The sequence below is a fragment of the Carlito syrichta genome, unplaced genomic scaffold, assembly GCF_000164805.1.
Source record: "Carlito syrichta isolate Samal-C Ts95f unplaced genomic scaffold, Tarsius_syrichta-2.0.1 Scaffold182362, whole genome shotgun sequence".
Taxonomy (NCBI): domain Eukaryota; kingdom Metazoa; phylum Chordata; class Mammalia; order Primates; family Tarsiidae; genus Carlito; species Carlito syrichta.
The window spans coordinates 130991-146284 of record NW_007126458.1 but is presented as its reverse complement, the minus strand read 5'-3'; the positions used below and the strand labels follow the sequence as shown (position 1 = coordinate 146284).

At 38.3% G+C, this 15294-nt stretch overlaps 1 protein-coding gene across 2 annotated transcripts in view; it reads right to left on the bottom strand.

Moving 5' to 3' along the window:
* MYOCD (myocardin) overlaps window positions 1-15294 on the bottom strand; it is a 103370-nt gene that overhangs the window by 51282 nt on the left and 36794 nt on the right. For both annotated transcript variants that reach the window (XM_008051512.1, XM_008051513.1), the window contains exons 2-3: window positions 10890-10955; window positions 813-868 (exon numbers count right to left, since the gene is read on the bottom strand). In XM_008051512.1, coding sequence (XP_008049703.1) covers window positions 813-868; window positions 10890-10955 — 122 coding nt within the window. The remainder of the gene's footprint in view (window positions 1-812; window positions 869-10889; window positions 10956-15294) is intronic.

Here is a 15294-nt window from a genome sequence, read left to right as displayed (position 1 = left end):
TCTCACTATAGTGAATCTCTTCTGGGGCCTTAGGAGGGGTCTGGGGATCACTCCAGTTCTGATAAAAGGCAGACTACTGCTCTTTGTTATTCCCTAGGTAGTAGGAGTCAGAGTCACTCATGAGCTGCTTTCAAGAGTTGTAGATCCCTGCTCTTTCTCTCTACCCACAGACACGTTGCAAGGCTTGAATTCTAAGGCAAAGAAATCCCAGCAGACAGACACCCCCTTTGTCTTCCCCTCCCACTCATAGTGTTGATGCTTGCTAAATAGTATTTATATTATTGATAAATTCAGGTTGAAGAAATTTGTTTTGAAGGTGCAGAATACATGCCAAATTTCTTCCTTAAATGTTAAAAAGAAGAGAGATGAACAGAATTCCTTTTCCTTTAAGAAGCTACAAGCAAGCTCTGTATCCACAGACCCACCTTACCATGAGTTGGATTTTAACAAATCTGATTGTTGCTAAGAAAGAAAAGTAATAAAGGGTAACAGCTTGCAAACCAACTTTATTCCCTTTTATAAATCTTCTTGACCTTTAACTCATCCTTGCTGTAATATCTTTCAACATTAGAAAGATTGGGAACTTTTTCTAAAAAAAAAGGCTAAAAAATAGCAGTTTCAAAGCTAATATAGTTGATCCTATTTTTCCAGTTTTCAGTTACTCGGAGTAAGATTCTATATGATTTGGGGCCAGGGAACCGACAAATCAATTGAGTTTGTTGCAGAAATTCTTCATCTATCAGCTAAAGTTTAGCATTTAGAGATCTATAATCTATAGTCAAAGTTCTGAAAAGGCAGTTTGCAGAAATTACCTTGTCACTATCCAAAGTTTTTCTTTGTTCATGGAATTCAGTTGGGCTTTTCAGTGCTGAAACAGAAAGACAAAAACATGAGCAGAGGTTAGGCTAAGGGCATTGGTCAGTATCGTGGGGTTTGCTGTGTGCTTGCTGAGCTATGCACAGTTTGGAGGTGATCGCCTTTATTAGGCCACAAGCAATGAAAGAGGCAGGCCTGAAGGACGCCATCTGCCCTGAAGCCATCAGAGACAGAGGAAGGTGGAACTGAGGCCTCAAACAAGGGGAGCAGCAGAGGCAGAGTGTGCAACAGGGAGAGAAGTGACGGAGGCAGGGCATTCCAAGTTCCTGAGGAAGTAGAGTGGCTACTGGAAAACTGGGAACAGGAGTAGCATTCTGGGGTTTGTGGGAGAGGAGTAGACTGGGATAACTAATACCCTCTTTGACTTTGCTTTGTCTTTAAGTGCAAAAGGCTGGGGGAATGGCTGTGACCTGTATATGTTGGGGGATGGGTGGCATATTCTAGGAAGGGGCTGTCCTTTGGACAAAGTATGTGGCTGGTAGGTCAGGAACATGCAGCCAAGGGTGTTGAGTGAAAAGCAGAGAATCAGACTTTGAGGGCTGGAAGGGACCTTGGAGATAGGGAAGTCTAACTGCAACACTGAACAGAATGGGGAAACTGAGATCTACAGAAATAGATCGACTTGCCCAGGATCGCATAGTTAGGGTTACGAGCATAGATTCTCTGACAACCCTAACGTCTTTTAAGTTGTGATATTCAAAATATTAACAGCCAGTAGACACAGGCACTGGTCGCATAACACACAACAGCTGTGAACAGCCTGGACCAAATAGCAGCCTTCGCTCTTTCCAATAAATCCTCCTCATCACTATTTCATAGCTCTTCTTCATGGTGATTTAGTAAACTCCTTTGACTGAACAGAGAAGCAGAACATCATTCTAAAATTTCTACATTTTGCATTGATTTTCCTGGTCCTCTGGAAAAAAATCTCAATCAGAGTCCAATAAGCACTTTTCATAATAAGTGATGAGGTGGATCAGTAGTTAAAGAATTGCATAGATTTATTTTTCCTGAATCAGAAGTCCAGACAAGTTGATGGATCATCTGATTCAGAGTTCTAACATTACTCTATCAGCTATCCACTCTTAAACTGCAAACAATAAAATATTTTTCCAAATCTTGGTCAACACAAAAGTTAGGCCAGATCAGTGTGTGTGTGTGTGTGTGTGTGTGTGTGTGTGTGTGTGTGTGTGTGTGTGGCCAGATCAATGTGTGTGTGTGTGTGTGTGTGTGTATACCTCATTCAGCTCTTAAGACCATGCTAAATCTGAACACAGTTTTCAGCAGGGCTTGCTGGACAACAAGAGGACATGGTCTGCTGATGGCCACCATAATGGTGGTCGGCCACATTACCCTCTATTTAGGATGCTGTTTGGGAAGTTAATAAGACATGCTCTTTATAAAGAGCTCTTTATAAACCTCTCTGCCTCATCCTAACATTGACAGTGTTGCCCAAAAAAACATGCAGAACAGTCCCCGCTGGTTGCCTTGTGCCAAATATAGTTGACAGGCACACCACTTCTCACTTTGACCAGAGATTAAGAGGCTTCCCCGCTTACACGAAGAAAAAAAATGAATATGTTGCTTGAATATCACATTTTCTACCACTCTGGAAGCTGATTTTTCAAGTATCTTTGATTTCTTTTCATTTTCAAAATGGGATTCTCTACAAAACTGCCATTTTAGATGACCTTTTCCCCACTGTTTCTTTCTACTCAGTGATTGTGAGAAATAAATGAGCGGCTCTCCTGTGTTGCTCATACTTTTTCTCTGATTTGGGTCTGGTCACCATTCTTAATAAGGAGGCTTGCCTTTTCCTGCATTTAATCACAGCTGGAGTTTATGTTGAGGGAGCTCTGAAAAAGCAACTCCTTTCCCCCCAAGCAACCAAATGATACAAAGTCTGCTTGAAGTCCAGTGGGCTCTTACAAATCTATACAATCTGAACCAATAGATCTTTAGCTCTGTCCTAGTCCCTGGTAGTCATTTAGTTAGATATTTTATATTGATATAGTTTAATTACTTACATAATCTAGAAAAGAAATTGATCTTAGTGAGACCTTATTAAGTGGTTAAAAAGAGTAACATATTCTTTTACTCATGAAGCTCCCCAAAGGCAACAGTATGAATATATCTTGAGGTCTCTCTTACCTTCCCAACACAATTGGTTTTAATTGGACTTGGGACTTCTGAGGAGTTTATCTGTTTCTCTTGTCCCTGAGGTGCTTTGATCCTTACTAGCAGAGCTTATTAATTGTTTTAAGAAACATTGCTTTTTTTGTATATCAGCTTTGTAGAACTCTAGTTCATCTCTTCCTGGTGTTAATAATTCCCCTGTGAAATGATTCACCCAGTCCACTTCTCTAATGCCAGGAGGACTAAGGTCTTCTGGAACCTTCTACCATAGGGTGGGAGAAGCCATGTCCATTTAGCAAGGACTTGGGAAGAAAACCAATGCAGTCCACACACTGCATTTTACCACATGCTCTTCTCATGGCTTAAGAGGTGTTATAGTAGACACCAGCTTGAGGTCACACCATGGAAAATTACCCTGCAATGGCCCTGGGGTTGAAGCTTGCCTTCTCTATGACTCCAGAAATTGTGGGTTTTAGCCACCTCCCTTGAGGGCCAGCAAAAGCCATGATGCCCACCCCCCCTCCCTCCAGTTGACTTTTTGGAAAACACTTAAAAAACCACTTTTGCTGCCAGCCCTGAGAGTATCAAATGGCAAAATTTGTATTTAAAGGACTTTGACATTTAAGATCGAAAAGGAATTTGAATTTCTAAATTAAAAAAACAAGTCCATGTAATTTCAGATTAAAATGCTGTTGTAAATTCAGTCAGCCACACATCTAACTCGGTCCCCCTGGAGGAAGATTAATCGCTCCTCACAAGAGAATTCGTGTTCTCGCCTCAGAGTTTCCTTGCAGGCTATTCCTATTTCTGTCCCCAAATCTCCGGCTAATTTGGGTCAGCTGTACGTATAAACATTTGCTTACTTAGAGCTTAGAAAAAGATTTTGAGATAAGAACAGGCCTCTTGCAGTCCTCTGCTCTCCTCTCTAACCTCACAGCTCGAACAGGATCCCAGACAGAGGAGAAAACAGGCTGAGGGGCTACTGACAACTCAGTGAAGGCAGGGGTCTGACTGTTAACACAGGGTAGGGTGCCTGGCCACTCTGGGAGCAGAGGCAGAGCTGTGCCTTGTGCAGGGCTGTGCCCTGTAGGGTCTGATATCTCTCAAAGGGACTGCTCACTGCCCAGGTCAGAGAGAATCCAGCTCCATTGCTACTAGGAGGATCGAGAGGGAGAATCAAAGCATCAGAGACTTAGGGGAGCAACTACTATAGTGTTTTCGAAGTGTGGGCCCTGGGCCAGCATCTTCAGCATCAATTGGAAACTTGTTAAAAATTCCAGTTCTTGGTCAGGTGAAATGGCTCAACCATGTAATCCCAGTACTTTAGAAGCCTGAGGTGAGTGGATTACTTGAGCCCAGGAGTTCGAGACCAACCTGGGCAATATAGTGACACCTCGTCTCTACAAAAAGAATCCCCAAACTAACCAGACTTAGTGGTACATTTCTACTCCAGATGATGAGATAGAAGGATTGCCTAAGCCCAGGAGGTCGAGGCTGTTGTGAGCTGTGATCGTCATGATCATGCCACTGTACTCCAGCCTGGGCATCAGAGTGAGACTTCAACTCATAAATAAATAAGAAAGAAATTCCAATTCTTGAGCCCAATGCAGATATACAGAATCAGAAACCCTGCAGGTAGGAACCAAGAATCTGTGTTTTAACAAACCCTCCTGGTGATTCTGATGCACAAGTTTGACAACTACTGCAATGAAGTTTATAAGGCTAGTGGGTCCTGATCTAGGGTCCTTGGGGACCTGAACTTCAAAAGGGGAGCAATGGATTTCCAGGAATGATTTTTAGTATTTGAAAAAGCTGAAGAAAATGGCTATTTCTGCCCAGAGATGCTTAGGTTAATGAAATGGTCACTTTACATTGCTGCTGCCTGGAACCATAGCAATTTGGTTTAGTTATGGTTGTTCCCACAAAAAAGCACTGATTGGTAAAGTTATATATAATTAATTAAAAAACCTAGGTGAACTAATTATTATAAAGATTCATGGGTTAATAATCAATGTATGTAGGGTTTTTTGAGGGGAAGGCAGAATTATTTCAAACAGAAGTTCTCTGGTAGTGATAGGTTTAATAAAAGAAGTCCCAGGTGATTAAAAACTTGAGAACTCTGTCCTTGTTCTGTCATCTATTTTTGTTATAACTTTGAACAAGTCTGATAGTTTTCCTGTGCTCTCAGTTTCCCACCTATAAAATGGGCCTAGTTATGCTTGTCTTCTCTCTGCCTCGCTTTTAAAGACAAATCAGATCACGAGCACTTTTCTTTTGAGCAAATGGGATACACGCTATGTATAGTGATAATGCTTTGGAAATTTTATTTTCTTTTTAGGATAGTAATATGTTGCTCATTCAGTATTTCAACAATAGTCTTAAGGTTCTAAAAACAGTGTATTTTCCAAATGTAGCTTTGTAATGTTTAAGATCTGGCTTGCATAATTGGAGGATTTGAGGCAATATATGTGAATACTTTGGAATTTCTTAGAAGGCAGGTACAAAGGCAAATTCAAAGTATGCCTGCAATTACTGGTTTTCTAGCTTTTAAGAAATGGGGAATTGGAAAATTAAAGGAGAGACAAGGGAAAAGAAAGAAGGTAGGATTTTTGACCCAAATGGAATTGGCATGAATATCCAGAGCACTTTTTCCTATCTCTGAATCTGAGATGTTAGAAAGAAGGGAAGAGGCAGACAGATTAATTTCCCTGTGCCGTGTACTGCTCAAACAGCCGACAGTGTGTGGCAGGGTGCTGTAGGGAAAAGCCAAGTCAAATGAATGCGCTGAGAAAAAGAAAAGAGACTTTGTCCAGTCAACTTCTCAAAACTATCGTGAAACCATGTGGGGTGGGTGCAGGAATTGCCCCGGTCATTCTTCTTGCTATTCAGAAGTATCACAGAATTCAGGGATTTACCAAGGTTTTGCAGTAAGTATGTGGCTGCTGTAGCTTGGATTAGTCTGCAAAAAAAATAAAGGCAGCACCATTCATAGACAGCTCATTGTATCTTTAAATTCATTTACATTGATCAGATTGTGGAATCAGGCTGCCTAGACATTTCATTCTGACCAGCGGCAACTTTCTCTGAGACTCTGGGGGCAAGAAGTAGCCTCTTTGGGCTCCATGTCCTCGAAAATTCATTTTAGCTCTCTAATTTTGACCTCTGTATACCAGTAGAATGAGTTAAACCATCTCTTTTCTCTTCCCTGGCTTTATAGGCTCACTTCAGTAATAGAGGAAGAGGGAAAGAAAAGGTGATTTTTCCTTCAGTCTTCCTAGACACGCACTCTTGTGCAGTGGCATGAAGTTGTACAAAATTGTTAATGGGGACAATTAAATGAGGATGACTTGGGGCCCCTTCTAGACTGTGAACAATTCAAAAGAAAAAAATCGTGTCTGATTCCTCTATGTATGTTCCCCAGAGTCTTTCACATAGCAGATGATTGATAGATATTTGCTGAAGTGCTTTGTAACCATTTTATTGAGTCTAATCCTCACAACTAGTCATCCTTCTATACTAAGGCTTCTGAAGTGTTTGGAATAAAATGGAGTCATTTAAGACTTTGCCCAGGAGAGTGATACCCAAGAAAAAGAACTGTAGTAGAGAAAATTTGCATAAGAAATGATGAACAGACCTAGTAGGTCTAGGGGAAAGGTTGACTCTGTCTTAAAGCCATGAAAACGTAGAGGACCTTGTTGTCTTCTTGCAGCCCTGACCCTCAAAGGGAAGAATAGTGTAGCCATTCCCTTTGAATCCTAGTTGATGGTGATAAAGTGGGCAATTCAAAATTTTCATTTTGAGATTTAGAGGTAGGATTTTGGAGATAAGTCCAAACAATGGAATTCTTTGCCCACTATTTAAAGTTTTTTTAAGGCTTCTGTGCTGGCCACAGAACACTGACCATTTTGACTAAAAGTCAGAGATGTGTCTTTGAATTCATTCAAAGTCACTGGGCATGGTGGCTTAGCTTGTAATCACAGCACTTTGGGAGGCCAAGGCGAGAGGATTGCCTGAGCTCGGGGGCTTGAGGCCAGCCTGGGCAACTTGGCAAGACCTCATCTCTACAATAAATAAAAAGATAAGCTGGGCATTGTAGCGTGTGCCTGTAGTTCCCGCTACTTGGAAGGTTGAGGTGGAAGGATCACCAAAGCACAGCAGGTAGAGGTTGCGGTGACCATGAGTGTGTCACTGCACTCCAGCCTGGGCAACAGAGTGAGACTCCAACTCAAAAAAGAAAGAAAGAAAGAAAGAAATTCAAAGCCCTTCAGGGAAAATCCTAAACTCATAATGCACACAAATAAGAACAAAGTAAATGCTTAAGAGAAGTGATTCAGGGGGATTATAAAAAACAATTTATTGCTCGTTGCTATGGACTGTTTGTTACTCAGCAGCAACATCAAAACCTGAAAGATGCATGCCCAGAAAAAGAGAAGAAAATATCAATCCATTTAGACTAGTTGCATTAGTCAACTAAAAATTGCACATCATTCAGCTCATTAGCCTCAGTAGGGAAGAAACCTTGTAATTTGAACATCATTTTGGAGTGCAATTGAATTGCAATCTGCCATATAGCTAAGTCAGTGGAATTTTTTCACTCAATGTTCATCATGGTGAGGCATAGATTATGGTGTAGAACCTGAAATCAATTCATTAAAATCATTGATTTATCCTTGGCATTTTCATAGATTATTATTTTTAAAAATTTTCCAAATTCCCACCGAATTTTTTGACCACAAAAATGTATGCTTTATGATAGCAACATATATGTTTTTAAAGGTCAAGTGATTCATTTTGAACATTTGAGAAATGGGGCCTAGGCAGGGATCAGGAGACATAGGTGCTGGCATCAACTCTGCCACGATTGGAGGGGATTGCATTTTTCTCAATGAATAAGGCATGAAGACAACCCAATGTAAAACTCAAAACTAATTGATGGCAGGGTGCTTATGTTTGCCAGTTAAAAATAGCATTGCTAGCCGGGCTCGGTGACTCAGCCTGTAATCCCGAGCTTTGGGAGGCTTAGGTGAGTGAATTGCCTGAGCCCGCGGGTTCGAGACCCTCCTGGGCAACTTGGCGAGGCCTCATCTCTACAATAAAATAAAAAAATTAGCCAGGTATGGTAGCGCGCTCCTGTAGTTCCAGCTACTTGAAAGGCTGAGGCAGAAGGATCGCCGGAGCGCAGCAGGTCGAAGCTGCGGTGGCCGGAAGCGTGCCACTGCACTCCTCTCTGGGCAGAGTGAGACTCCAACTCAAAAAAAAAAAAAAAAATAGCATTGCTATATGATAATAATCTCAGGACAATTAACCGTTCACTTGGTCATCAGCTTGGAAATTTTGGCAATTTATGACAAATTTGACAGTTTTGTGGAGGATTGCAATTGTTTCAAACTTTATGAATAATTTTAACTTGCATGTATTTAAATCAAAACTACAGGAAATGGGACCACATTAGATCTGGCTTTGGGATATTTGAATACTTTCTTAGGCCTCCTCAACCTCAGTTTCATGGACACTAAAGACAAAAGTGGATTGTGATAGGTCAGGGATTTTCAAGCTCTGTTTTAAAGAGAACCAATACTCGAGAGAGAATTATCAGAGGGCTTCTGGAAGAAATGAGAAGAGACCTAGTAAATGGGGCAGAGGCCCATGACACTGTTTTAACCAGTGTGTGTATATATGCATACATATATGCATATATAGTGCATAATATAAACTTCATTTACCAATAATATAATTTAAAAATCACAGAATTCAGTCACATTTGAGGACTACTAACTTTTCTTCCTTCCATTCTCCCTCCTTCCTTTGTCTTTTCTTCTTTCCTTCTGTTTCAAAAAGTTGCATGATAGAATGAAGAAATAAAAAACTTTTCTTGTGGAATGTAATGAGTTTTACATTGAATTATACTTATGTGTGCTTTTTATCACCCTTTCTCTAATATCTTGAATCTTTCCAAAGGACCAGTCTTGCTCATTATTGTCATTCCTATCATGCCTGGAACTGTACTTGAACGTAGCGTGATGTATAATAAAATTTGTCGATCAGATTGAATTGACAAGACCCCAAGACTCTTGGCTTCTCTTTCCTTCTCCTGATCACTTGCATTTACACATATATCCTTAGGTGCCTGCAGAAACACGCTACTCTGCACTGTGTAGACTACACATTTAACCTCTGATTGGATTGAAGAGGCTAACCACCAGCAGGGGAAGAGATTCGCCCTGGGTCTACCTTTCTGAAAAGAGCTAAGTAGAAAGGGTTCTGTCCCAGAGAGACACCTGATGCAGCTTAGACACTCTCCTACACTAGAATCTGCACTCTAGGAAAGGCTGGTTGAGAGGAGGTAGCCAAAGACTAGTAAAACCTTTATCATTTTGCTGAATTAAAAACAAAGATCCTTTCATTATTTGTAGGACTTTTTCTCCCCCTGGAAATTATCTTAATGATGCAATGAAAAACAAATGCAAAATTTCTGTTAAACGGCATTTTGTTGACATCTGTGCTATTTGATTCTGGAAATCCCAGAGAACAAAATATTATTATTTCCATAGACTTGACTATACAAATGAACATTTGATTTATACAACCTACATGAGAGGTGTTATTTAAAAATGTATTATAGTGTTAATTACTATCTTCATTGGGTATTTCTACTGATTCTCAGATTTAATCTTATGTACTCCTACAAACTGCTTTTTTTCATCCAAATGCCAGCTTTTTGACCAAGGCTCAGCGTATTTAAACACATGGGTCAAACTTGAAATCAGTTGTGTAAAACTTGGGCTGACTGAAAGGTCCTGGGTCCATCTGCTCCATTTGTCTTTCCAGAATTAAGGAGAAAGAAGCATCAGGGAGGGCATAGATGACCAGCTTTGAGTAAAATTATATTTACCTGACCTGACATCTGCAGAACTTTGGTTTCTTTCTCCAAGGAAGGGTTGACCAAGATGAGACAGGGCACATGTAGACTTGCTCTTTTGGTTACTCATCATAGTTATAAATGCTGCTTAAACAGCTTTGAAATTTCAGAATGAGTTGTTTCTGTTGTACTTAGAAAATCTCTAAAAAGTTTGTTCCATTGTTAAAATCACCTACTGTTTACTGTTTTTAGGGCTTAGCCATTAATGAAGAGTTACTTTTGAATTATAAAAGAAAAAGCCTGAACATTTCTTAGCTCTGTTTTAGCTCTGAAGTACAGACTATACTTAACATCTTTTAGGCCATGGATCATAGGTATCTCATATCACTAATTATAAGACAATTTATCGAGGGCAAACTTCCACCTGTTGTGAACTAAACTCTCAAGTAATTGTCATGATAGCACTGTACAGAAACCTGGATTTCTATGAGTCATTATGGATCTTGACTTTTAAATTTTGTTGGGAAGGAAGTTTTTTCCAGATTGCGGCCAGTGATTTAATGTTATATCATTTATGTTAAACTGATACTGTTACTTAAGAAAGGAAATGCTTGACAATATTCAGTTACTCATGAACTCAAATATTCCAAACAGAACTGGAACTGAGGAGGTGATTTTGTGATTGATGCTTCTGGAAAGAATAGTGATTATATTCAATTGTAAAAGTAAAATGGTGGGAGATGCTCATAGGGAATTGTTTTTTCCCCTAAGAATTAACCTACCATATTAGAATTTTAGGCAATACCAGTATCATTAAAAGAAAACTTTTGCAGGTGTGTAGGTAGCAGTTGGGGCAAAGTATTCCAGGTCTGGGGTTTCTGCTGACAAATCATTCTATGAGGATCTTGGGAGACCCAATACATTGGCTTAGACGAAATGACCTCTGAGGCACTTTCCAGCTCCCAAGTGGCACGGTCCTATGGTTGTATTTCAACAAGTAAGAGATGCAGGTACTCACGTGGTATAATGCCTTGGTTAGCCAGTTGTTCCTGGGTCCTTCTCTGTTGAAGTCGTAACTGTAAAACTTAGAAAAGGAAGTTTTAGTTTGTGAGTTGGGCTAAATATGATTATAATCACTTATATTTTCATCAATGGTTCATAGCTCTTCTCATTTTATTTCTAAAACAATTTTGAAGATTATTGTGAAGTGCATTTTTATTTCTGTTGTAGACACAGAGAAAGACGGAAAAGAAAAGTTGCAGGGGTTGCAGAGTTTTTGCGGCAATTTCACCCCAAATTAGCATTGAATATTTGCCTTCTCTTTGAAATGTTATTTTCACAGCACCACACTCCCTGCTATATCTTTTCCATGTCGTCAAATTCTGCTTGGGTGGCAGCTTATGACATCAAAAAGGGAGACAGAGTCTCACCTAGGTTCAAATCTCATTTCCATCTTCTTAATAGGTGTGTAACTCTGAGCAAGTTGCTTAACCTTTCTGACCCTCAGTTTCCTCATTTGTAAATGAAAACAATGCCTACCTTGAGAGTTGTAATGAAGTTCGATAAAACAATGTATGCACGTTTCTTAGCAGGTGTATGGCACATATAATGACATTGGTAAATGGTATTATGAGACTCTGGAATTCTTCTGGGAATTCAAAGAAGGGCTGTTGAAGTTATGCTTTGCTCAGAAAAATTAAAACATTATAAAATTGTCCAAATTATATGCTATGTTATGAATAAATATAAATTCCATACATTATATATCCACAGGGTAAATAGATAATATATCATACACATATAATAGTAAAAATTAAATAGTATTGACTTATTAAATCATGAGAGCAGTATTTGCAATGTCCTCCTTCCTATTGCCCCTCCCTACCAAACATATTCTATTTTTGGACATTTGGCCTCCTCCTCATTGGTATTCCATTTTCCCAGGGAGACACTGAGTTTGCCATCTTGGTTCCTAATTGTAAGCTGCTCAGAATAAGGATGCAAACAGCACAATTTTGCAGAGAAAATTAGTTTTATCAACTTGCATTGAAAAGGAAAAACAATAACTGTTTTTATGAAGAGAAAGTTAGAACGAAGGGATGAGGAGCAAGAGTGAAAAGGCTATGTGGGTTGAATTTCCAGTTTATTTGGTATTTCAGAGTGAGACTTCAGAGCAAATGCAGGCATGAGATAACTGAAAGTTAGAACAATGAACAAAGACTATTTAAAAAAGTATTGCTATGGGTTTAATTGGATTCTCATCAGCCTTCTTTGGAAGAGACAAATATTGTTTGAATTGCTTTTAATTAATTTTGGTTGCTAGATGGTGCTTCACTGAATAAGCTTCAGAAGACTCCAGAGTGGCAATGGACCACAAAGAGGACTTAATTGTTTTATCTGTGGTTAAATGAAAATGATATGAGAGTTTCATTGTTTAAGCCCTACTTCAGACCAATCTTCCCACTAATAGAAACTGTAAACTCTGAATGAATTATAAAAAAGAACTATCTGAGGATTCCAAATAGTAAACAAAACCAGGCAGATTGTAGAGGGAGTTCAAACTTGGAGAAGTGTCTTACATGGGGTTGAGTTTCCCATTTTGGAGGAAGTTTTGACCTGGGCATGGCCTATAGTTTATAAAGTGGCAGATGACAGGCCTAAAACTTCAATTTAAAAAATGCTTATCTTTCTGGTCAGAGGTATCACAGAAAAGTAGTCAGACAGCCATGGCTGACAACCAGAGAGTTATGGGGAAACCATGCAGGAAAGAGAGCTGAAGAAAGAGCTGTACATGAACCTGTAAGTTTCAGGATCATACCTTAATGGTGTTTCTATGGAACATACTCACAGCAGCATAGCAAAGATTCAAAAATAAATTGAGGTCTCAACCTCTGTATACAAAGGCAAGAGAGAACCTAAAGTTTCAATCTACCTGAGTTAATCATCTGCTAAGATTTTTAAAGAAAAAGACATGTTTTCCAGAGGACTATAACAAAAACCAGAGTTTATATAACATAAGATTCATGATGTCCAGAATACAATCTAAGATTGCTCTACACACACACAAACACACACACACATACACATGCACACACACACACATTAGGGAAATGTAACTCATTCTAAATGGAAAAGAAAATAAACAGATGTCAGCCCTGAGATGAGTCAGATGTTAAAACCTGAGAAAAAACTTTAAAGTAGTTATTTTCAACTATGTTCAATGAAAAAAAAAGAAAGCATATTTGAAATAAATGAAAAGATAGAACATTACAGCAGCAAAATAGAAAGCATAAAAAGAAACCAAGTGGAAAGATTAAAACTTAGCAGAACACTATCTGAAATAAAGAATAATCGAATGGGCCTCATAGAAGAATAGCAAGGGAATGATTCAGTAAATTTGTAGATAGATCAAACTAAAGAAGAGAGAGAAAAATGGTGAAGAAAATGAACAGATCCTCAGGTACCAGTGTGACAATATCTAAAAGTCTCACATCAGGTAATTAGTCCAACAAGGAGAGTCTAAGAGGAAATAATGGCCAAAACTCTCCAAATTTGGTAAAATAAATACATTTACAGACTTCAAGAGTTCAACAAAGGCAGAAGGATTGCCAGAGCACAGCAGGTCGATGCTGGGGTGGCCGTAAGCATGGCACTGCACTCCAACCTGGGCGGGAGAGTGAGACTCCAACCCAAAAAAAAAAAAAAAAAAATTAGTTCAGCACACTTCAAATATTACATATTCACAGAAAACCACACTTAGAAAATAACAATCCAACAGCTGAAAACCAAAGATAAAGATAAAATCTTAAAAACAGGTGGGTAAAGACGACACACCGTATAAAGGAAAATGTTAGTTTAAATAACCACAGACTTCTCTTCAGAAACCATAGAAGCTAGAAGAAAAACAAACAAAAACAAACAAACAAACAAAACCCTTTCAACCCAGAAGATAAAATGTCCTCTAGGAATGAAGGTGAAATAACTATATTTTCAGGGCAAGAAAATATAAAAATAATTTCTTGCCAGCAGACTTCACTACAAGAAATGCATAAGCAAATTCATCAAGCTGAAGGAAAATGATGCCAGAAGAGAACCTGGATATACAGGAATGAATAAAAAGTACCAGAAATGGTAACTATCTGAATAAATATTAAAGGTTTCTCTTTTTCTTTTTAATTTTAAATATACATATCTTTTGAGAAAAATTATAAAATTGTCTTGTGACGCTCTTAAGGCACATAGATGCACTACAGATACCAGCTATATCATACTGAAAAGGTTCTATACTCTGCATGCAATGGTATAAAATAGACGGTGCCAAAAATGTATATACATTTCAAGAAAGGAAAGAACTGTATTAAAATTGTCATCTTCAATATAAACTGATAGTAATAGATGAGTACAAGTCACAGTTGACTTCTGCAATTACAAGAGGTACTCAGAGTGGTTACCATCAGCATCCAGACACTTCTGATTATGTGAATTAAAAGTAATACATAGGTAATATCACTTAAAATAAGTACGTGTTTTTTTGGCATCCCCGGTATTAACTATAAGTAGACGGCTCATGGTTAATGATTATATGGTAATTCCTCAAACAACTATTAAATAAAAGCATAAAGAGGTGTAACTAAGAAAACCCAAGGAGTAAAAAGTGAAATGGTAAAAAATACCAAATATTCTAAAGAAGGCAATTAAAGGGGAATAGTGGAACAAAAAGTAGAGGGACAAGCAGAAAAACAAATAATAAAATGGTACAGCTAAATCCAGCCACATCAATAGTTACATTAAATTTTGATAGTTGATGTGCTCAAACAAGAGAGATAATCAGAAAGAATTTTAAAAAGCAATATTCAATTAAATATTGTCTGCAAGAGACACACTTTATATATAAAGACTCAGATTTCTTGAAAGTAAGTAAATGGAAAAAAGATATAACAAACAGACAGTATGCATAAAAAAGCTGGACTAGCCATGTCAATATCAGATAAAACAGACTTCAGGCGAAAGAGTATTACCAGAAACAGAGAAAGGAAATTTCATAGTTATAAAAGGAAGAATTAGTCAGGAAGACAAAGTGATTATAAATGGCTATACGTATAATAATAGAACTTCAACACATATGAGGATAAGTGGAAAGGATTAAAGGAATAAATAGACAATTTCAAAATCATAGTAGGAGATTTTAAGACTCCTCTCTGAATATTTGTTAGAACTAGATTTAAATACATTCACTGATGATATAGAAGATTTGAGTAACAGTTTAATTTAAACATTCTTTTCAAGGGAAAAGGGCACATCCACCAAGGTATACCAGGCTATAAAACAAGTTTCTTTCTTTCTTTCTTTCTTTCTTTCTTTCTTTCTTTCTTTCTTTCTTTCTTTCTTTCTTTCTTTCTTTCTTTCTTTCTTTCCTTCCTTCC